Source organism: Phaseolus vulgaris, chromosome 10 (genome assembly GCF_051622355.1).
Source record: "Phaseolus vulgaris cultivar YP4 chromosome 10, ASM5162235v1, whole genome shotgun sequence".
In the NCBI taxonomy this organism is placed as follows: Eukaryota; Viridiplantae; Streptophyta; class Magnoliopsida; order Fabales; family Fabaceae; genus Phaseolus; species Phaseolus vulgaris.
In genome coordinates, this window is record NC_143507.1 from 9,706,540 (window position 1) to 9,731,163 (window position 24,624).

Sequence of the window (24,624 nt, forward strand, 5' to 3'; positions counted from 1 at the left end):
ATATATGTTGGGTTTCTATATCTTGAGCTGGTTTAGTATTTTGGTTTCTAGTGTAATGTTTTGTTGGGTCCTTAGTTGGTAGAGTGCTAGGAAACATGTTTTGGGTGTTTTGTATAAGGGTTGGAACACCCCTGGAGTGTCTCATTTTATTTTATTTATTCTTTGCTGATAAAAAAAAAAGAGATGAATATAGAAAAGACTCTCATTTCTTGTATTTTTTTTCCTTTGTTTGTTTGATAAAAGAACATAAGATTTTTGGTGTAAGTGTTTATGTAAGGTTAGAAAAAATTAGATTTAAAAAATGGTATTAAATTATTAATGGACATTGAAGTAAGAAGAGAGAAAAAAAAACTAATTATGGAGTTGGGAAGAAATTAATGGTTTGAGTGTTAGACGTGATGATAAAATTGGAACTTTTTAAAGTGGTACATACGAGTGATTTTTCAAAAGAAAAATATTTTCTTTTTCAAAAGAGTGTCGAAGTATCATTAATAAATGATTTTTTATAGAAAAATAAATTTAAATTAAAAAAGTATTTAAGAGATATTTCAAACTTTATACAAGAATTATCATCTATACGAAAGACATAAACAACTAAGATAACGATTACATTCAATAATAGAACATGTATATATTCTTGAAGTTTATGTTGATAATTGTTATTATCCAAAATTATTTCTACTTTTATATATTATATATACATAATAGACTTAACACCGATAAAAGAATATACATTTGATTTTTTTAATATTAAGAAATAAATATACGTCATTTTTAATATTTATCTCTTCTCATGATTACAACATATAAAAATAGGAAAATGATTGTTTGACATCTTCCGCTTGTATACAACTGAAGTACGTGGCAGATTTGATGACATGGCAGAGGGTAAATGTGTCTTTTCCTTAAATAAATAAAAATAAGGTTAAACAAAATGGGATTTTTTATTTCAATGAAATTTTGGTTCTTTCGTTTAGGGTTTCAGCGTAAACCAGCTTGCGCCTTCAATTTCATAGGTTGCGCCTTCAATTTCATAGTTTGCGCTTTCAATATATTAGTACTCAAAATAAAAATAGGTATATGTGTTCTTTCGAAAGGTTTTTTTCCTTCCTCATTTATCGAGCGGTGCTGCTGGGTATATTCATTTTTCTGAAAGCTTCTTTTCCTCATTTATCGAGCGGTGCTGGGTTTTGGGAGATTCTTGCGCCTTCAATTCAGTGGGAGATTGCGCCTTCAATCTGGGTTGGCGTTTGGTGTGCGTGCGATTTGGGGGCTTCTTTGGAGGTTAGTTTTCGTTTAGGGTTTAGGATTTTATTGCGTTCCCCAATTTCACAATCATTCCGTTCCCCAATTTCACAATCATTGTTCTTTTCACTTTTACTTTTCGTTGGCAACAATAGTTAATGTTTAGTACTTGTTTACATGGGTTGACCAAGAGTGACCGATTGTTCCGTGTTTCATCGGTGGTGTTAGGCTTATGTTTTTTGAATTTTGTGGAACTGGGATGATAGAACTTCATCTTTTAAACCTTAAGAATTGAAAGTTGATTTTGTTACATTTTATTTATTTATTTTAGGAGAATGTATGTGCTACTATTGAACTTAGATAAGATAGGGTTTGCTGCTGAATTTTGCCTCATCAGCAGGGTTTGACTGGAAATAGTCTTTAATGGAAATGAAACACTTGATTCCTTCATGGTTTAATTTGGAAAAAAGTAGCTTAATGAAGAAGGCGTATGAAGAAAATCCTTGGTATCGTGTTCACATTTTGACACTGAACATTGTTGTTAATTCTTCATTTAGTGAATTTTATCTGAACAATGACACCAGCTTTGTAATTGAAGGGCATTTGGAATTGAAAAGGAAGAGGATGATTAAGGAGACTGTTGAATTTACATTTGGTAGTTGGATAATTCCTGAAAATAAGATAAACCGACACCATGAACTTGGGTTTTTGTTATTTACTCTACCTATTGTTATGTAATTGCCCACTGAATATTATCAATAACCAGCAAGGAGGTGAAATATAATTACAAGTGGCATGCTCTGCTAGAAGTTATGAGGCTTAGACATTAGTTTTAAGGAGGTTATAGGAGGTAGAACTAAATGGTATTGATTTGGTGAGAACTGAAAGTTCGGTAGTTAGTTAAATCATTGCTAACTTATCAATTGGTTTAGTGAGTTTCCTAGCTGAAATTGAGTTGAAAAAGTACTGATTTCCTGTCTATTCTCTTTCTCTGTCTCCCATGCTCTTTTTGTGAAGATTCTTAAGGTGTTTAATGGTTTAAGTTTCATGTTAGATACAAATTGTGCAATAAATTGCTATATCATGTGTTAAATGGGTGTTTGCAAATTTCAATTACGGGAAACATGATGAAATGAATGTGTGCATTCTGGTAGTTTATTGTGAATTAATTTGATCTATGAATAACGTTTAATGTAATATCATTGGAAATTCTGCATTTTTTCCTTTTGTTCTTAGTCTAGTTGTTTGTGAGTACAATTTCATGACTCTTGGTTTTGCTATTCTTATTCTGAGGGTTGAATTGTCAGGTGTTGCATAGTATTGATCCTGGTATGAGTTTGTCTTTGGCTTTTCATTCTTCAATTTATGAATTCAGCTTGTGTAGTTTCTATAACTTCCATTAAGAGCGTCTGGTATGACTTTCTCTATTATCTTTTTTTTCTTGAATTTATGAATTCATGTTGTGTACTTTGTATAACTACTTTTAAGAGTAGCACCTGGTATGAATTTCTTTAATTGTTGGGCTTTACAGCTAACACAACCAATCAATGAGTTGAGTAGTTTTGGACTTCATCACCAACCATATGGGTTGAAGTGTGAACTGGTTTGTCTACTGTAATATTTGGAAGTGTTTCTTGTAATCTTCTGATGCTGTGTCGAGCCTACGAGTGGGTGCCTTGGTTTTGAAAACTTTATATGTGCCTTTTTAATTTATTATGTGTGCATAGTGTACATAATGCAGGGGAAAGTTGAAAACATTTTTGTAGTCTTCCTTTGATGAAAACATTTTTGTTTTAACAACCTCTATTCATTACTTATAACCCATTGTGTTTATCTCTGAATACTCAAACAAATGTTGTACTTTATATATGTGCATTTTGTATATGTTATATAGCTCTAGGGGGTTAAACTCAAAGCACATTATTTCCTTGTAGTTTTGTTGTTGTATATCGCACTTAGGGTTTGAAATTGTTTACTTTGAGCCTTCATATTTCCTCGTCCATGATTGGTTCTGAATAAAACTACAAGAAACAGAACGTGTTTATTTGTGCTATCTCACTTGAAACTAGGACATGGAAACAAAAAAATAAAACACATACATACAAAGAATAGTAGGAAACAGATAAATTATCTGAGCTTCGAATAACTATAACTCTCTCTCTTTCTCTCTCTCTCTCTCTCTCTCTCTCTCTCTCTCTATATATATATATATATATATATATATATATATTTACCTATAATTTCCAAGTTTGGCTTTGGTTATTCTTTTTACTATCCATAATTTCTGAACTCATCTTTAATCTGTAATAAACTAGCAGCACATAAAATCAAACATTTAGTGCAACTCTATATTTTGCCTGTTTTTTTATATCCGTGCATAGTATTTTCTGCACCTATAAACAGAAACAACAGTGATCAGATTTATGGAATTCTTGTTGTTTTTGTGGATGTTATCTGTTGCTTGGAAGTTCATGAGATCCTAGAAATAGTGTTGATTGCTGAAGTAAACTGCTTTCATGTTTTTTGTACAACATTATCATTATTATCATCATATTAGTACAAGATAAATTAGTTGAAAAAAAAAGAAAATTGTACCTAGGAAATTGTGGAACTCTCCATATGATTAGGTTCCTTAATTTATACGAAGGGAAAGTAAAATAGCATATCCTATTCGATGCATGTAAAGTATGGTAAAAATAAAACAAACAGAGAAGAAATAAAGCTTGTTTCTTTAGGTGGATAAATAGTGAGGGCAGACAACACATAGGCAGAAGTTATATATATAAAACATGAATGTTTCTTTAGGTGGATAAATACATGTTTTTTTTTTTCAGGATATAATGGAGGGAGATGCAGGTGAAGTTGATGATTTGGTTATGGAGCACAAGGTATGATTCAACGAAATCATAATTTGTGCACAACGCACACTGATTTTTGTTTTTCATGATTTTTTTTTTCCATTTCATATGTAGGTGTTTCGACATTATTGTAGGACAACTTTTTTGGGTGTAGTGAATAAAAGGTTAACTGATGAACAAAAGAGTTTAATTCAATCAACCCGATTTGCATGGGTAATGTTGTTGGGTGACAAGGTAAAAATGAGTCGAACCCTACTTAGGGAGTTGTGTTCTAGGTGGGTGGAGAGAAGACAAAGTTTCCTCATAAGGTGTGAAGTTTTCCCATTGTCCTTGGTAGATGTTTGTTTAAGTTTGGGGTTGAGAGTTGTGGGAGAAAAAATAGACTTGCACAAAGCAGCAGACGAAAGTCATACCAAGACTTTATTGGAAAGTAATAATGTCAATGCCAAGATGATTTTTGATGAAATTATGAAGTTTGACAATGATGGTTGCATTGAGGACTTCTGTAGATTGTACATATTGTTAGGGCTTTCAGAGTTTTTACTACCAAATAGAATGGGTATTGTTCATTCTGGGTTGTTTAGCGTTTTGGATGATTTAGGGCAACTCAAAAATTTTAATTGGGGTTTACTAGTTTATGAGTAATTAGTAAATAGTTTGTGTTCAACTTCGATGTCTATTACAATCGAATCAAGTCCATCACATATCCACATTGTTGGATGTGTATACTTATTACAAGTACTTTGAAATGTTTATGTTTATATAATTTAGTTCATATGCGTAATTTATTTCATATTTTATTGAGCATGATTGAAATTTTTAATATTCATGGTATATAGATATGGGCATTGGAGCATTTGTTCTCATACAAGACAAAAGTGCATCCCAGAAGAATAAAATTTCCTAGAATTTTGAATTGGATGGACTTTACATTGGGGGACCATGAAATTGCATATGCGTTGGAAAAGAATTTGGTAAGGCATCATTTTAATTTAAATATGTAGGAAAGTATTGTTGTTGATGACGTAGTAATGCATTGATTTATGTTTTCACTGTTATTTACATAATAAAGTTATTGTTCATTTGCCTGTGTCCAAGAAAGAGTTTGAGAATGTAATTGTAAAAGAAGCCTTTGAAGAAGGTCGACGGGCATATAACATCCTCAAACCAACAAAATATGATGTTGGTAAAATGCTTAAAGAAACCGCAGAAATGGTTAATCGAGCTAAGGAACATGATTATTTGATTACCAATGTTGAGAATGTTGTGAAGCAGTTAAAGCTATGCATAAGTGAAATGCAGAAGTCTGTTCTAGAAGATTGTCCTTCACCTGTACTTGAACCGCTATCAGTGGATTATACATATAAGGAAATGAATGACTTGAATGATATTGATGCAAGACAACATGAACAAGATGGGGGAAATAAAAAAGATGAAGAAAAGGTGCCAAATGAAGAAAGTAACATGATATCACGCATGAAACGTGAACCCAGAATTCGGGTCAAGGCTCCTATTTTGAAAACACCTTGGATGACGTATTCTAGGAAAAGAAGGAAACATTCGTAGTTGTATATGACTAATTGTGTTATTGTTAATTTTAGTATGCTTTCGGGACATTGTACTATTACCCATTAAATATTTTATGTTTTAAATGATATTCATAATTTGAACAAGTACAATATTTAGCAACATTACTGTATTACTCATTACAGATTGATTGTCTATTAATATTTATTTTGATGTTAAAGTAAAATTGTATATTTATTTACATGTCTTATGTTTATGTTGTTTTATTGGCTATGACAAAGGAATTGTATGCATCATTTTTAACTATCGCAGTGCTCACCGTATGTGGTGATCCAAGTGTACATAAGTGGTGATCACAGTATAATTTTCCGCCCCATGCACGAATTATGAAATTTTTTAAGTGGGTATATTTAGGAAAACCAGGATGAATTGTTGGACATGTTGAAGGTGGGTGGATGGTCCCAAGGTTATTTTTGCATTCCCAGTTGATCACAGGTGATGTGGTGGTCATTGGGTTTTCATCCATAATAAGTGGGGATGAGAGCACCAATAAGTGGTGATATGAGTATAGTTTCTGCACTGTTTCTGAATTTCACATAAATTGGTCCAGACTTTACTTTTTTAACTGTCACAGTGCTCGCAGTATGTGGTGATCCCTGTGTACATAAGTGGTGATCACAGTATAAGTTTTTGCCCCATGCATGAATTGTGGAATTTTTTAACTTGGTATATTTTGGAAAACTAGGATGAGTTGTTGGATATGTTGGAGATGGGTGGATGGTCCCAAGGTTATTTTTGCATTCCCAGTTGGTCACGGGTGATGTGGTGGTCATTGGGTTTTCATCCATAATAAATGGGGATGAGGGCACCAATAAGTGGTGATATGAGTAATAGTTTATGCACACAGCACCTACTGTTTCTGAATTTCACTTAATTTGGTCCTGGCTTTACTTTTTTAACTGTCACAGTGGTCACAGTATGTGGTGATCCCTGTGTACATAAGTGGTGATCACAGTATAACTTTCTGCCCCATGCACGAATTGTGGAATTTTTTAAGTGGGTATATTTTGGAAAACCAGGATGAATTGTTGGACATGTTGGAGGTGGGTGGATGGTCCCAAGGTTATTTTTGCATTCCCAGTTGGTCACTGGTGATGTGGTGGTCATTGGGTTTTCATCCATAATAAGTGGGGATGAGGGCACCAATAAGTGATGATTTGAGTAATAATTTTTGCACACAACACTTACTGTTTCTGAATTTCACTTAAATTGGTCCAGGCTTTACTTTTTAACTGTCATAGTGCTCACAGTATGTGGTGATCCCAATATAACTTTCTGCCCCATGCACGAATTGTGGAATTTTTTAATTGGGTATTTTGGAGAACCAGGATGAATTGATGGACATGTTGGAGGTGGGTGGATGGTTAACCTATGATAAATGTTTATCTATGATAGTGTTTAAGGGAAGTTGTCGTAGGAGTTAATAAAATAGCAAACGTGGAAATTCAAACTTTAACTCACATAATTAATAAGCATCATGTTCATACAATGACTTTAAAAGTTACTAATGCATTTTCATGTCATACAATGGAAAGCAGGCATGGTCATAAACAACCTCTTTAGCTTTTGTTTTCGCGATTTTCTTCCTCATTCAAAAATCTTAAATACTTTGCATCTGATAATACACAGGGCAAAGAAAATATAAATAACAATTGTGACATTATATACATAATTGCACTTATGTAAACTTATGATGGTCTACATGTACCTAGAATGGGTGGAACGCGTATGACTGGCTTGGAAGCACGAATTAGTTCTTCAGTTGGTGGACATATGTCAAATTTGAAAACCTAATTATTGTCAATATGTTACTGCAACAATGTAAGAAATTGTAAATTTATGTCATTTAAGTGAAATACCTTAACAATGTTATTGACTGTTATTTGAAGATAGAAGACTCTTGGATTCGAAGAAAATATCTTTACCTAAAAGCAGAAATGATAATAAATTCAAATAAAATAAAATTGTGTTAAACAACATATGATTCAGATGACGTACTTTTTTCAAGACTAATACTGATCCTACAACGATGTTAGCTCCAAATTCTGCCATCAATTAACACTTTTTGGTGAACACCTGCGCTTGCTATCCCTTTTGGATCCTGTAATGCATATGTTTTGAACACAATTTTAGTTTGAAATGCATCAGTTTTACATGAAGAACAATAGTACATAACATACCTTTAAACTTATAGACATGCCTCCTATTATGTTCTGGTGGCAAGATTTGATGACACAAGTCAACAATGGCAATACAGTTCATTGTTTGATGTCACTCAAGTATGAGATTTGGCCACAATCATGTCCATCAATTACTCCTTCAAGGTAATCACGTAAAAATATAAGTTTGGTTATAAGTGTAACACAAAATTTGCAAAGAAGATGAACATTACCATGAAATTGAAGAAATTGTTCTGCCCACCTCCATGGATTGGAGGTAAAATCACACAGATGACTTTCGTCACCTATGTGATTTATAAATTCTTGTGTGTTCACAGGGCCTTCAGAGTTGCGGTTTAGAATAACAACTTGCACATTACCTGCAGGTCCAGGTATTACATTTGTGTTGGAATTGCATTGTCGTATAAATGATGCAATATCAGTTGTATCAGTATCAAGATCCTCCCATTCTTCCATTAGAAATTTTTTTCTCGAAGAATGAATGTTGTATGAAGTTGATGTTAGAAGATAGAAAATTAGGAATTGCTTAAAATCTATGAACTTGGCACATGGTCATTAGTATATATTGTCATAAGTTTATATTAAATTATTATTATTTTATTAATATGGAAAATGAAATTTTTACGTAAAGTACTTTTGAATTCATATTACATTATTATTTTATTATTCTTTCATTATCAGTGAAGTTTTTCGTGAAGTGTTTATTAAATTGAATTAAATTATTATTATTTTATTAATAATGTATGATTTCTTTTCAAGTATAATTACTATTAAATTTTTATTATTTTATTTGTAGCCGAATAATCTTTTCTAGTGAAGGTATTACCATTAGTTATGTGCACTTTTGTACTTATTTTTTGAAAGGCACGTGTGACGAGGTTGGTAGGTGTTGGCATTAACTCACATTAATGCATTTGAACTACTATGATTTGATTGATTGAAAAGGCAAAGAGAAGTAAGGAAAAGGGTTTCTTTGAAATCACTACTGTACAATAACTACGTTGCTATGACTCCATTAATTCGTTGAAGGTGCTTCCTTTATAACATATCCACAACAAGGACGGTGGTGGAATGCTTCCATTTACTACATTAACACTTTCTTTCAATACACACCTACAAGAAGGTGCTTTTCAACCTTTGCATTCAATGTGAACGTCATTTTCAAACGTTGCATTCAATGGATTTGGATACTTCTTCACCTACACATTCAATACCTCCACCCAAAGTCATGGTTTGTCATTTTTTTTCCATTTATTACAGTTTTGATATCTCAGTAATAGCTCATCCTTGTTTTATTTTACTTTGAATATCATACAATGTGGGATAATGTTGTTTTATTTAGTAAAGAATGTAGTATATTAATACTTACATAGAATAATGTTTTAAAGATTGTAGACTTTGAACAAAATGGAGAATCCTTTGAATAACATACAAGGTGGAAAATTATTCTTTAATTTATTTTACAATGTACTATATTAATACTTGCATCCAATAATGTTTTTAACAATGCAGAACATTAACGAAGTGGAGAATATTTGCCTTGATGAGATATCCTTGTTTGAAGAATGTGAGACTTCCAACACAGTTAATTGCAAAGGAATTAATAATGATGATGATTTGGTTCCTATAGTGGGCATGTGTTTTGATAGTGCTGATAGTGTTAAAAAAGTTTATCAACAATATGCCATTTCAAAGGGTTTTGGCATCAGAACACGAAGTTCTAAGAAAGGACCGGACAAAGAGCTAAGGTACTTCATGTTGGTGTGTGCAAGAGCCGGAAAATATGTCTCGCCTATTCTGAAGGATGTTAATACCCAACCAACTCAAAGAATTGAATGTCCAGCTCGAATAACTGTTGGGATAAAAAATGGAAAGTGGTATATTATGTCTGTGCACGAAGAACATTCACATGACCTTAGTCCAACAAAGTCACGGTTGTTTAGGGGTAATAGAAGAATCAATTTACACACAAAGAAGGTGCTTGATATGAATGACGATGCTGGGGTACAAATTAATAAGAGTTTCCAGTCGTTTGTTTCAGCAGCTGGTGGTTATGATAATCTAGAATTTGTTAAACGAGATGTGTGAAACTATGTCGGGAAACAAAGGAGGGCTTTGGCAAAGGAAGGAGATGGGAAAGCACTGTTAACTCATTTCTCTCGTATGAGGGAGCTTAATCATCACTTTTTCTTTGACATTGATTTCGACATTGATAACCGCATCCGTCACATTTTTTGGGCCGATGCACGAAGTCGGTCATCGTGGGAAAGCTTTGGGGATGTTCTATGTTTTGATACTACATATTTGACTAATAAATATGACATGCCATTTGCACCATTTGTGGGTGTTAATCATCACGACCAATCTATTTTGTTGGGTTGTGGACTACTATCTTCAGAAGACACAAATGTTTTTGTTTGGCTCTTTCAAACTTGGTTGCGATGTATGTCAAATAGGCCACCTAAAGGCATTGTGACTGACCAATGTAGGGCAATGCAGAATGCAATTGAATTTGTGTTTCCTAATGCAAGTCACAGATGGTGCTTATGGCACATCATGAAGAAAATACCTGAGAAGCTACAAGGCTATGGTCAATATAAACAAATCAAACATGTAATGAAGACCGTAGTGTATGAGTCCACTAATGTTGATGAATTTTTTTCGTCCTGGGAAAATTTCATTACTGCATATGATTTGAGTAACAATGTTTGGTTGACTACCCTATTCGAAGAACGACAACACTGGGTGCCATGTTTTCTTAAGAATTTCTTTTGGACAGGGATGTCAACAACACAAAGGAGCGAGAGCATGAACGCCTTTTTTGATGGCTATATCAATTCAATGACCACACTCCAACAATTTGTACATCAATATGACAATGCACTACAAAAAAAAGCACAATTAGAATGTCAAGCAGACTTTGCTTCGTTGAATACCGTTATTCCTTGCACGTCCCAGTCTAGCATCGAAAGACAATTCCAAATGGAGTACACATATGCCAAATTCAATGAAGTGCAAGTAGAATTTAGATTGAAAATGAATTGTGTTGCTCATAATGTGCTTGCTGAGGGACAAAGTTGTCGATTCGATGTTGTTGAAGAGCCCTTTTGTAATGAATGAACTAAACACATGAACTTTGAAGTGTCTTTTAACCGGGAGAACCTTGATATTTCCTGCATATGCTTGTTATTTGAGTTTAGGGGAATTTTGTGTCGACACTGCTTGGTTGTTCTTGCACAGGAAAAAGTGGCACAAGTACCAATGAAATATGTGTTGAGCAGATGGAGTAAAAATCTTCGTCGAAAACACACCTACATAAGAGTTTCATCAGGGATGAAAGATAATGATTCACAAAGTCATAGATATGACGGGTTGTGCAAGAAATTTTATGATATAGTTGAACTTGCAAGTGCCTCAACAAGTGGAACAGAACAATTACATAAGCTTCTTGATGATTTTCTGGCCAAACACATGGATAATCAACAAACTTCTACAATTGTGACCCAACCAGTGTTGTCTGGCATTCCTCCATCACCGATATCACCTAATCATATCACTTTGAACATGAACAAGGAAGTTCGTAGCCCTATTGCTGTTAAAAGAAAGGGACGTCCACGATCTACACGAAAGAAGTCATGGACTGAGAGAGGTCCTCGAGTAAAAACTTCATCTAGTACACACCAAGTTGCCATTATGCGTAATTCGGTTAGTGCAATGCCAAACTTTGTCCACATTCCAATCTAAATTTCGAGTTGATGTATCACATTTTTGAATGCAATGGAATATCACATATGTGAAACATATTATAGGCCAACTATTTTGGAATTAAATTTATTCGTTTCTCTTATAGGAGAGGCATGAACAAAGAAATTTTGTAGATGTTCCTTCTCGGGTGTGTGTTGAAAGTGAAGTGAATGTGAACACATGCATTGGGATAACACATGCAAGTGAAGGGCTTTTTGTAAGTTATTGTTGTTGTTATAAGTGTGAAAGTTTGTTTAATGTTTTCGCTTCCTTCATTAAATTGTTTGCAATTGTAGGTTCCAATCGGAGCTTCAATAGGATTCCTTTCGCTTTTGACATCATTAGATAATAGTGTAAATAATTGACAGCATTCAAGTGCAGCAGAATTGAATAGGTTTGTACATTAAAAATTGTTCTTGTGTTATGTTGAACCCAGTACAATTATTTTACACTTAACTTACACCTTTAAGCATGTTGATTTCCTTGCAGGCCATAGTTTAAAGTGACATCACAACGTTACAAGTTCGAACTTTTGAAATGATATTAACAAAGGATTTGACATTGTGACCAATCCGTCATGCATTTTTATTTAGTTTGCAATTGTGGTGTCTTATTGTGTACATACACACAGTTGACTTACTGCAAAGAAAGAATTAAAGCAAAAGCGGTCAATCCCTCCAGTTCTATGATATTCATCAAGCATGAAGAAACCAGTTGCAAATAACATAACCTAAAAATACATTGTAAGTATTTCAATTTACAAACTATAATTCAGTACAAATCAAAGGTTATAGAAAGAAATGTACCATGTCATTAACTCTTGACCTGGGACTTAATGAATGCAAGTCAGCCCAGTCAATATCAGGTTTTTGATGTCAACAACAACACTGCAACAGGACAAAAAATAAAAGCTCAAAGTAACTGACTTAAATAAGTTAATTAAGTAATGGTAACTATCATCAGTTCACTATATATTCACTTACTGGTTTAAGTACAGTCCCTGCAATGAACACATTATTGTATATATCTTCATTCCATTAAGGGGTATGTCTTCAGCAGCACTGACTTTGTCTTCAACACGAGCACTAGGTTGGTCTTCAGCACAAGGAATTACTACTGACCAATTATTTACTTTGTGCACTTGTTCTTGTAGAATTCTAATTTCCTTCTGCAGATCACATAACCTCTTGTCATTGGCCATAATTTGCTATTGGGAAACTTCATGTTGTTGAAGAATTGTTTCCCATTCACTAAAAGAAGGGTCAGTACATTCATGTTTTTCATGTGAACTAACACGTACGGCTTCAATAACAATATCCAGCCTTCGTTCTTCTTTAGTCAAGGGCCATTCCCATGAAATCTGAAATACAAAATTATTTATTATGATAAACAAATTAAGGCAAAACTATCAACCACAAAGTTAACAATATAATCTACCTCAACTAATAAAAAAACATCATGTATCTTTCTTGATCGAAGGTTTACGCACGACCATTGCAAAAATCGAGGAAAACGAGAATTATTTCTTACTTTGTCAAGCCCAACATGTTCAACTGCCCACAGCTGTTGCACAAAAACATTAGTGAATAAAAACCTTCGTTTTAAAATTATGAACATTACATTATATCGCCCATTGTTTTGAATTTTGAACATACCTGTAATACATCAACACAACCAACTGAGTATATCTCACACGGATTCTTTTGTTGGTAATATACTTTGGAAGCCCGAGTTATACTGAAAACAACTGATTCATGAACTGCATCCCCCCAATTGTACATGTGGAGTGCATCTAAATTGTATAAAAGTCTAAAAGGAAAGCTACAAAAATTCTTATAACTCCTAGGAAAATAAAAAACAATAAATGAAAGCAAAATGTATAACCTACAAAAATCATCAACATTTTGTTTCAGCCTAAATTTTTCATCAATAATTTTCTTCATAATATTACGTACATTAATGTCCTCTCCGTCAAACAACCGATTCACCAACCCTTCTGTATCATCCTCTAAATTTACAACTTCCCCCCCAACACGCTATCCTAGTCCCACACATATATCCATAAGTGATAAAGGAACTAATTTTTCCCTAAACATAAAACTTTGCTTACTCCCATTCCATTTACTTAAGAGTTATCTTAGAACGGTAGTTGATATTTGCATTATGTCTTCTACTTCAGCAATCCACTTAAAAGGAGTTTGTTGTATCCTTTCTCGTTGAAAAGAAGTCAACCTACGGTTCACTTTAACAATGTACTCCGTTTGCACTGTGTGTCTCACTCTAACCTAGAAATTCAAAGCACACTATAATTAATGTTTAATGCATTTCAAAAATAACAAAACTATTAACAACCTTACAATATAACCAATCTTACATTGAAGTCCTTTTCTTCACCATCACTTTGTCTTGAACTTGAAGTCATGTTGCAAACAATACGAAACTGGTAATTCTACAAAAAATTTCATCACATTAAAGTATTGAACCACTTCCAATGATCTATTTTAGTATTACATTACACCCTCCAAACATTATATTATACTTGTACACTAAAACACATATATTAAATAAGATCAAGCATACACAACATACATTCAATGTGCCTCAGCTAAAAACAAAAGGAATTGTTGATATATTTATTCTTATTTTCATATTCTAACAACACGAATCATTAATTTTTTTTGGAGTCTTGATATACCTACATTTTTTCTTCCCAATGTTTTGTGTATTGGGTGCGCCTACTTTTATGGATTTTCAATCACTACTAATTCTTAGTGTTTTAGATAACAAATGAAGCTGAAGCTGAGATTATTATTTGGAATGCCTTTATCTTAGTAAGTTGACTTTATGTACCATCATTATACAATGTAAAGCTGCAATCCAGTTTTTGGCAATGTATTTCTTGTTCTGTAGGAATTGAAACTTTGATAACACTAGTACATTTTGTTCATGTCATCTCAGTTTGTCTAGCTGGTATATTTCCTAACATTTTCTTTCATGTCATTTACTAGTCACTTTTAGGTTTTATGGACTCAAAATATTAACAAATGAGTTCCCTATTGAACATGAATAACCAAAAGAAAATGAAGAAACAGATCTTAATCTAATCATATTCATCTTTTTTTTTCATAGTATAGTAATCTTACAAAATACAACCTTTTAATCCCCAAGTCAGCAGAATAGTATATTTGGCTTAGTTCATAAAGTGATTTCAACAATCATGATGATAACATTTTCAAACAGATTCCTATAACAAAAAAAAATGCTTTATATAGTAAAGAGCTTTATATAACAAAAAAATGCTTTCAAATAAAGAGTTGATCTCCACCAGCATACCTTTCAAAACTTGAGGATCAAACTCTTCACTAAAGAGCTTATCTCTTTTTTTCATGTGTATAAGATCTCAAACTTTTCTACTAATGCAGAGATTTATATAGTAGTTCAAATATCATAGATTTCCAAAAACTCAAAAGCTCGAGATCAATTTAAACAACATTTATGTTCTTCTATACACTCTCATAATATCCAATTCCGTTCTTCTTTTTTCTTCGACCTTTTTTAAGTTGATTGGTGTGCCTTATGGACTATGTTTTCAACAATTACAAGATGTATGGAATGAAGTACATGTTGATGGAAATGGTGTTATCGAATTTGACGAGTTCAAGGTAATATAACAAGCCTTCAGTTTTGGATGATATTTAGGAAATCCATGCACTTGCATGTGCCTAATGCATGTTAAATTTTACCATTACAAATTGTAAAGGCCTTAATCTTAATGGTATTCTGATATAAAAAGTTAAGCATAAGACAATTTGGATGGGATCATGGGACAAACATTTTTTTAAAGGTTCCTATATCTATATATTGTTCAGAGAATAAAATAGTAATAATTGACTTTGCATTTGATCCGATCGGTCATCGGTAGTCGATGACGTCAGCAGCAGAGAACCACGTGGACCACTCGTAGGGTGACACGTGGACCAGGTGGCAGAGAGGTCTGGGAGACGATCGCCAAGAGCGGTGATCGGTGGTCAGTAACCAAGTGACCACCGACAGATCAGGCGGCAGAGAGGTCGGGGAACAGATCATCCAGAATGGTGATCGGTGGTCAGTAGCCAAGTGGCCACCAACAGATCAGTTCTCAGACTAACGCCTGAAGGCAGAACGCGAGAAGCAAATAAACACTGATCAGTCATCGGGTGTATTGTCATCGGGGTCTCGTGTTACACGCAGTTAAATTGGGACTGAGGTTCCCAGCGAGAGCGTTACGCATGGATCTCGCATGAGCACACCTCAGGGAATCATGCACGAGGGTGGCCTGAGGGAACTAGTAAACCAGTCAGTGATTCGTGATCCCCTCAACCCATTACGTGCGTGACATCGTGAAGGGTAAGCTGTATACGCAGAGAGCAACGTCTGGTGAGTGTGCCTAGACCAGCCACACCCGATGATGAGAATTAACTAAAGGTGGCTTTTTATAATGAAGAACAAGATCATTCGCCTTCATATTTAAAGTTTTACTTGTTAATCTTTGCAAAAGATAAAGCCCAAGCCCAAGCCCAAAGTCCATCCCATGAAGGGCAAGGCCAAGTATTAAATAAATATTGTTTAGAAAGGTGCTTAGAGGGAAACATTAGAAACCTCTATTGTTAAAGCATCTTTTAGTCTTTAGTTAGGAGTCTTAGGGAGGGGGGGGGGTGTTAGTAGATAGGTGTAGGAGTAGAAAAGGAGGTGCCAAAGTGAAGGAAGAGGTCACACCTTCCTCATGCTTTGTTTTAGGCGCAAATTCTAGAAGCTTTTTGGGAGGGAGTTTTTTGAATTTGTGTAGCTTATATTTCAGCACCTTAGGCTATAAATAGAGGTGCTCTCTTTGTATTTTTCAGATTGGAATTAATCTAAGAAAACTCTACTCAAATTTTGAGTGACCTTTGGAGAGCTTTTGGAGCCTTCTTCTCTAGTGATGGAGATCAAGCTCAAGAGAACATGAAGGCCACTCATCAAGCTCAAGAAGAGGTGGAGGCACAAATGGAGGACGCCCATGGAGGTCAAAGTCCACCTCAAAGGATTACAAGAAGCATGTTCAAAGCTTTGGGAGCTAGAGGACATTTATTTTCTCTTTTTGTAGTTTCTTTAGTTGAAGGTGCTTAGAGGGAAACTTTAGAAACCTCTTTTGTTATAGCATCTTTTAGGCTTTAGTTAGGAGCTTTAGGGGGGTGTGTTAGTAGATAGGTGTAGAAGTAGAATAGGAGGTGCCAAAGTGAAGGAAGGAGTCACACCTTCCTCATGGCTTGAAATAGGCGCCGGTTTTAGCTAGCTTTGGGAGGGAAATTCGAATTGTTTTAGCTTGCATTTTCAGCACCTTAGGCTATATATAGAGGTGCTCTCTTTGTAAAATTCAGATTGGAACTAATCTAAGAAAACTATACTCAAATTTTGAGTGACCTTTGGAGAGCTTTTGGAGCCTTCTTCCCTAGTCTTATCTTGATGGATCCATGGAGTCCTCAAGTGGCGGCATCACTCTCATCTAGGAGCATTCCACACTTCTAGTGGCGAGATCATCCATCCTCCTTCCATCTTCATGAGCATTCTCTTCTCCTTCCTTTTTTCTTCTTCAATTGTTCATGTTGCCTTGTGTTTTGAGTTGTTTTAGTTTCGGTTCTTCCATTTTCCAGCACCTATATTCTGTTTTGTTTCTTAATTCTGTTCGGTTCAATTGAGTATTGGTTTATTTATGTTCGGTCTTTTCAATTTTAATTCCTTTGTTGATTCAATTTGACAATATTTGGTTCATCCAAATGAGTTTGGGATTTGGTACTAGTAATTGGTGAGTTCTTGTCTTAGAACCATGATCCAACTCTAAGAAAAGTGCCTCTATATTTTCCAGCTCAAGGTGATTCCTAAAAATGTCAAGAATCTTGTTATATGTGGCTATTGGAATCACATCATCTAGTCTTATCTTGATGGATCAATGGAGTCCTCAAGTGGCGGCATCACTCTCATCTAGAAGCATTCCACACTTCTAGTGGCGAGATCATCCATCCTCCTTCCATCTTCATGAGCATTCTCTTCTCCTTCCTTTCTTCTTCTTCAATTGTTCATGTTGCTTTGTGTTCTTGAGTTTTTCAGTTTCGGTTTTTCTATTTTTTCCAGCACTATGTTCTCTTTCTGTTTTTAATTTCTGTTTTGGTTCGGTTCATTTGATCATTTGTTCAATTCTGTTCGGTCAATTCCAGTTTTAATCTCTTTGTTGATTCAATTTGACAATATTTGGTTAATCCAAATGAGTTTGGGATTTGGTACTAGTTATTGGTGAGTTCTTGTCTTAGAACAATGATCTAACTCTAAGAAAAGTGCCTCTATATTTTCCAGCTCAAGGTGATTCCTAAAAATGTCAAGAATCTTGTTCTATGTGGCTATTGGAATCACATCATGTGGTATCATGAGTCTTAGGTTCTTCTTGTTTAATTGTTGAGTTGTGTGCACTTTATTTCAAGAGCTCTTTTTAATTTCTTGCAATTTAAGTTTCTGTTTTAGAATTTTAATTGAGTTTTCTTGCTGTTTTTCTTTTACACCAAGTGCTTGTGAAAAGGTTTATGGCACTCATAATTCTTATGAGTATGGTTGCTCTTTTGGAATGGCATTATCCTTCCTAGAGTTTACCTTAAGCTTCCTTTCACTTGTTGTTAAAATTTGTGATGTGTCTTTTAATTTTGTAATCATGTCAAGTTTTGTCTTAGTCATGTTATTCCATATATGTCATTACTTCTAGTAGTACTTTTATTGTTTTGATTGTTTCTTGCTTTGGTGTCATATAATTTTCTGAATTGATGTTGATCCTTTGTGCATTTTTTTTTAAGAATTGAGTTCATACTTGTATTCTAGACCTATACAAGTTCCAATACATCATTTTCTATTATGTCTTTGCTAGTTCATCATCCTGTTTTTTTATTCCTATTAGGATTCCTCTGTTTCTGAAAAAAATGCTTACTGTTTTTCCTTATTGCAATTGATTTACGTACTTTAAAACTCTGAAATTCTGGATTTGAGATATTCAAAGTGTTCGAAAAGAATAGAAAAAAGAATCATTCAAAAATATGAAGTACAAAAAAAATGATAAATAAAATAAAAAAGTGTACATTCCTGCCGAAAAAAATACAGTAATCTGGCAGTGATTTTAAAAAATTTATTTCTCTCAATTGGATTACTGTTTTTAATTGATTCCAGTGCCATTTTTGAGTTAACATCTTGAAGTTTCTGTGGTATAAATTTCATAATCCAGTTCGCTCTACAACGTTCCAGTTAAATCAGTGAATATCAAGCACAGTTTGCATTTGAAAAAAAATAATAATAATTTTCCAGTAGCTAAATTTTTTGTTTTCTTCATCTACTCTAGTGCTTTTCCTTAGGTATTCTTTTGTGTGCCTACTTTTCTCATTGAGTTCTTTATTTTCTTGATTGTCTTTCATTCTTTAATCTTTGAGTTTGTCTTACATATAGTATTCCTTTTGCAATTACCTTTCCTTGCTTATACCTTTTCTTGTTTGTCTTTATTGTTTCTTTGGTTTTGTGGTGGTTTGCTCTTAAGATTGGTGTGCTTGCTTTGACATATTTCATTTGAGGATTCCAAGGCCTCAAGATCAGATTGGTGCAAGAACATTATTTCTTTGAGAGTGATATCTTTTTCAGCCTTAGTTCACTTCGGCAGTTTCATTGCCAAAAGCTCACTGTTTTTGCTAATTTTTAACTTGTTTGCTGTTTTTATGTGTTTGCTGTTTTTAATTACAAATGGCTGGATTTTCAAGTGATGCATCATACAAGCAGAATTCTCCTTCCAAAGCTTCAATCCTTGGTGAATTACATGAAGCACAAAGAACTATTAGACGCTTGGAAGAGAAAATGCAAAAGATGGAGGTCCAACAAGCTAGACCATCTCCTTCTATCCATGATGGGCATCATTCACATAGACCTTCAACAAGAGGTTCTTCCAATGACATAGGCCGTGAAGAGGACCATAGGAGAAGGAGAACTCCACCCCAATTCCTTGGACATAGACATCACAACCAAGGGGAGAGACCTCACTATGGCAATGGCTACTACCAAGATGCAAAGGCTAGGCTACCTTCGGTCAAGCTTCCTTGTTTCAATGGCTCAAGTGATCCTAATGTATATTTAGATTGGGAGGCTAAGTGTGAACAAATATTTGAGATCCATGAGATCCAAGATGAGCATAAGCTTAAGCTAGCCACCCTAGAGTTTAGTGATTATGCCATGAAATGGTGGCATGGAATTGTAAAGGACATTATCTATCACAAGGGTCCTCCCGTGGACTCTTGGAACTCTTTAAAGGATCAAATGCGCGCTAGATTTGTGCCCCCACATTTTAGGAAAGACCTCATGTTGAGACTCCAACGGTTTCCACAAGGCACGCTAAATGTGGATGAATATTATAAAGAGCTAGAAACGCTTGTGCTTAAAATTGAATTAGAGGAAAGTGAGGAAGCTATGATTGCTAGGTTTGTGAGTGGTCTTAGGAAGGATATTCAAGACATTGTTGAGTTACAAGAGTATTCATCATTGGGCTCTTTAGTTCATCTTGCAATGAAGGTGGAAGCCCAACTTGCTAAGAAAAACTCTTTCAAAAATGCTTCCAATGATGGATACTACTCCAAGTCTTGGAGAAACAAAAATTCTTTTTCTAAAAATCCTTCCAAAGATTCTTCTTTCAAACCCAAGGATCCTACGCCATCTACTTCTAGGCCTAAATCCCCAATTAAATCGTCTAGTCAAAAGTGTTTTAAATGTTTGGGATATGGTCACATTGCTGCTAATTGCCCTTCTAAACGAAGTATGTACATGCATGCAGGCATTGTAGTTAGTGAGCATGATTCCAATTCACCTAGGCATTCTTCACCTTCTAGACCATCAAGTGAAAATGAGAGTGAAAGTCCTTGTGAAGGTGACTTATTGATGGTAAGACGTATGTTGGGCACAATTCCAAAATCTTTGAATGATACTCAAAGAGAAAATATTTTTCACACCCGATGTCTTATCAACAACAAGTTATGTTCCTTGATTATTGATGGGGGAAGTTGCACTAATGTGGCTAGTACAAGAGTTGTGGAGAAGTTAGCCTTACCCACTATCTCTCATACCAAGCCCTACAAATTACAATGGCTTAGTGAAGTAGGTGAAATCATGGTGAATAAACAAGTCCTCATTAACTTTGAAATAGGAAAGTATAAAGATGAGGTTTTATGTGATGTTGTGCCCATGGAAGCTTCTCATCTTCTTTTAGGAAGGCCTTGGCAATATGATAGACATGTTTTACATGATGGCCTATCCAATACAATGTCTTTTTCCTTCCTAGGGCGCAAAGTTATATTAAAACCCCTCTCTCCCAAAGAGGTTCATGAGGACCAAATAAAAATGAAAACTAAAAGAGAAAATGAGAAAGAAAAAGAAGTAAGTACTACACCGAGTCACACCATTTTCTCCTCTAAATCCATCATGTTGACTCGTGCTATACCTCAAATGGACCCTCCAAGGTCTTCTTCTTCTTTATCTTTTTCATTACCCAAGGTTCCTATTTCAACACCACATTAGTTAAAATATGTTAGGGATGATTTTTTCATACCTCCTAATGGGTTTCACCATTTAAGAGGTCTTTTTCCCAAAAATATCATCATTCCCAAACACATTTTTCCAACTTGGTCGAATTGTAGGACCTCCTTTTCTGCAATCCCTTTGGTTCCATCTGCTAAGTCATGTATTCCTTATTCTTACACTTTTGATTGTAAAAGTAAACTGACTTTGTTATATGCAGGGATTCAGAATTCGTGGGCGAATTCTCTCCAACTCGGGGAGTATGATGAGAATCAACTAAAGGTGGCTTTTTATAATGAAGAACAAGATCATTCGCCTTCATATTTAAAGTTTTACTTGTTAATCTTTGCAAAAGATAAAGCCCAAGCCCAAGCCCAAGAAGGCCAAAGCCCACAAAAGCCCAAAGTCCATCCCATGAAGGGCAAGGCCAAGTATTAAATAAATATTGTTTAGAAAGGTGCTTAGAGGGAAACATTAGAAACCTCTATTGTTAAAGCATCTTTTAGTCTTTAGTTAGAAGTCTTAGGGGGGGTGTTAGTAGATAGGTGTAGGAGTAGAAAAGGAGGTGCCAAAGTGAAGGAAGAGGTCACACCTTCCTCATGCTTTGTTTTAGGCGCAAATTCTAGAAGCTTTTTGGGAGGGAGTTTTTTGAATTTGTGTAGCTTATATTTCAGCACCTTAGGCTATAAATAGAGGTGCTCCCTTTGTATTTTTCAGATTGGAATTAATCTAAGAAAACTCTACTCAAATTTTGAGTGACCTTTGGAGAGCTTTTGGAGCCTTCTTCTCTAGTCTTATCTTGATGGATCAATGGAGTCCTCAAGTGGCGGCATCACTCTCATCTAGGAGCATTCCACACTTCTAGTGGCGAGATCATCCATCTTCATGAGCATTCTCTTCTCCTTCCTTTCTTCTTCTTCAATTGTTCATGTTGCTTTGTGTTCTTGAGTTTTTCAGTTTCGGTTTTTCTATTTTTTCCAGCACTATGTTCTGTTTCTGTTTTTCATTTCTGTTTTGGTTCGGTTCATTTGATCATTTGTTCAATTCTGTTCGGTCAATTCCAGTTTTAATCTCTTTGTTGATTCAATTTGACAATATTTGGTTCATCCAAATGAGTTTGGGATTTGGTACTAGTTATTGGTGAGTTCTTGTCTTAGAACAATGATCCAACTCTAAGAAAAGTGCCTCTATATTTTCCAGCTCAAGGTGATTCCTAAAAATGTCAAGAATCTTGTTCTATGTGGCTATTGGAATCACATCACCCGACGTTCTCCTAAGAGTATGCGACTTACCCAGATGAGAGAAATATCCTAAGTTACTCTGCAAGGGCGTAACTTAGGCACACAAAGAGAAGCGCTAGAGCCCTTCCAGTAAGTGACACGTGTGTGGTTAGATGTGAGTTGCAGGCCTCCACGTGTCACCATCTGAGAGGGGTGCGGTCCAGACAAAAGTGCACTCCGTACCATTAAGGGTACAGACAGGCGCAGCCCAGCGCAGAGACACGCGGACACGCACAGACACCCACACTCTCTGATTCTGCAGGTACACTGTCTCCGAAAAGCATAACAGGGTTCTGACACATGCCAGAAAAGCATAACAGAATTCTGTTATGCCCAGAAAACAGAGAGAGAGAGATAAAAAGAAGGAATCAGGGAGAGAAGGGGGATACGAAAAAAACAGAGAGCAAGAGTTTTTCACACACACTGCTAGTTTTCTCATTTGGTGGTTCTGTGGACTAACTTGATCGTCGGAGTGCAAACGACCGCTAGAGGCGCCGTCTGTATGTTTTGCAGGTCACGTTTGGAGATCCAAGAGAAGGTTCTGAGGGTGATTCTGTAGAAAACGCAGTCGCGTAGATGGGACAGAGTGTGCTACAGAGCGATTCCTCCACGTTCGAGTTGCCGGCAGGATCATTTTGCGCCCACCGTGGGGCCCAAGTGAATCGTTGTCCCATATACACCACAGTTTTTGAAGCTCACCAGAGTTTTATCAGTCTCTTTGATAGAGAAAGATGCCTAGGAACAGACAACCATCACCTGCGCCATCTGCTGACGAAGGAGCTGTGACAATGGCGCAGGTCCTGGAAATGGTGCGCACGCTGCAGGATAACGCCGCAGCGTCGAAAGTTGAACAAGAAAGGATGCAGATGGAGTTGGCTGCGTCGCAAAGCAGGAACGACGAGCTGAATCGCGTCAACGAAGAGTTGAGAAGGACGCTGCAGGTGCAGAGGGAACGCATTGTTGACGAAAGGGTGTCTAGGCAGCCCTCACCTCCAAGAGCATTCCCCATGCCATTCTCCCCTGAGATCATGGGAACCATGGTGCCTCCCAACCTGGTGGGGGTGAAGGCATCGTTCAAGGGGGTAGAAGACCCGGAGGCGCATCTGACAGCGTTCCAGACCCAGATGATGTTGTCTGGGGGCTCAGACGCTGTGTACTGCAAGATGTTCATGAGCACGTTGAGCGGAATCGCCAAGGAGTGGTTCGTGAGTTTACCAGAAGGACATATCATGTCTTTTTCTCAGTTTTCAAAGCTCTTCACTGAGCAATATATCATCAACAAAGCACCGGAAGTGGTGTTATACGACTTATTCGACGTGCGTCAATACCAAGGTGAGTCGCTGAAGGACTACCTCAACCGTTTTGGGGCACAAGTGGTTAGATTGCCCAACAAAGAAGAAGATATGCTGGTGCACGCGTTTAAGAAGGGAGTGCTGCCTGGCCCCTTCAGCGAGTCCCTCATCAGGAGCCATCCCAGCACCTTTGCAGAGATCCGACGACGGGCGGTGGCGCACATAGTGGCAGAAACAGAGGTTTCTGAGAAGAGGGGAAGTGCTGCACCACCAAGACCGCGTGGAGGGCAAGGAAAGCCACAGCAAGCAAGGGTGCATGAGGCCAAAGAAGGGAAGAAGGTGCGGGAAAAACCTCGTCCCTATGCACCGGGCAAAGATCAGAGCAGGGGGCGTGCAAGGGAGAATAACGCACCGCCGAGATACAACTTCATGGTAGGATTGGCGGATCTCATCGCCCTTCCTGCTGTAGCAGCAAGACTACGAGTACCAGAGAAGACAGATAAGGTACTTGGAAGGAAGAAGAACGAATGGTGCGAGTTTCACCAGGCCTTTGGCCATACACTTCACTCCTGTTTGGCACTGGGACACCAACTGGCAGAGTTGGTGAAGTCTGGTTTTCTAGCAGATTACCTGCGTGAGCCGCAGGGTGATCGTGCGTCAGGATCCCAAACTGGAGAACAGCAGCATGAAGTCCCTGTGCATGGGGAAGTGCAGACGATTGCAGGAGGCTTCTCTGGTGGGGGATGCACAGCTTCACAGAGAAGGAGATACGCTCGATCGGTGATGGCGGTAGATGTGGTAAATGAGAGTCACTACCCTGAAGTGGACATTATCTTCA

At 36.2% G+C, this 24,624-nt stretch overlaps 1 protein-coding gene and 2 pseudogenes across 1 annotated transcript; all 3 read left to right on the forward strand.

Moving 5' to 3' along the window:
• The first annotated feature begins 982 nt into the window (after positions 1-982).
• Positions 983-5,748, forward strand: LOC150024205 (uncharacterized). The gene is made up of 4 exons (XM_090296743.1): positions 983-1,284; positions 4,080-4,133; positions 4,943-5,077; positions 5,202-5,748. Exons 1-4 carry the CDS (start codon positions 1,081-1,083, stop codon positions 5,667-5,669), a joined length of 861 nt encoding a protein of 286 aa, XP_090152869.1. The 5' UTR covers positions 983-1,080; the 3' UTR covers positions 5,670-5,748.
• On the forward strand, positions 4,218-4,850 carry LOC150024206 (uncharacterized; annotated as a pseudogene).
• Positions 5,749-9,376: 3,628 nt separating the features above from the next.
• Positions 9,377-11,614, forward strand: LOC137813642 (protein FAR-RED IMPAIRED RESPONSE 1-like; annotated as a pseudogene).
• The last annotated feature ends 13,010 nt before the right edge of the window (positions 11,615-24,624 follow it).

Bases quoted from the DNA above. Each gene is read 5' to 3' on its own strand.
- LOC150024205 (XM_090296743.1), top strand. From the start codon at position 1,081: ATGTGTTCTTTCGAAAGGTTTTTTTCCTTCCTCATTTATCGAGCGGTG. The intron at 1,285-4,079 runs GTTAGTTTTCGT...TTTTTTTTTCAG, and splicing joins ATTTGGGGGCTTCTTTGGAG to GATATAATGGAGGGAGATGC. The intron at 4,134-4,942 runs GTATGATTCAAC...CATGGTATATAG, and splicing joins ATTTGGTTATGGAGCACAAG to ATATGGGCATTGGAGCATTT.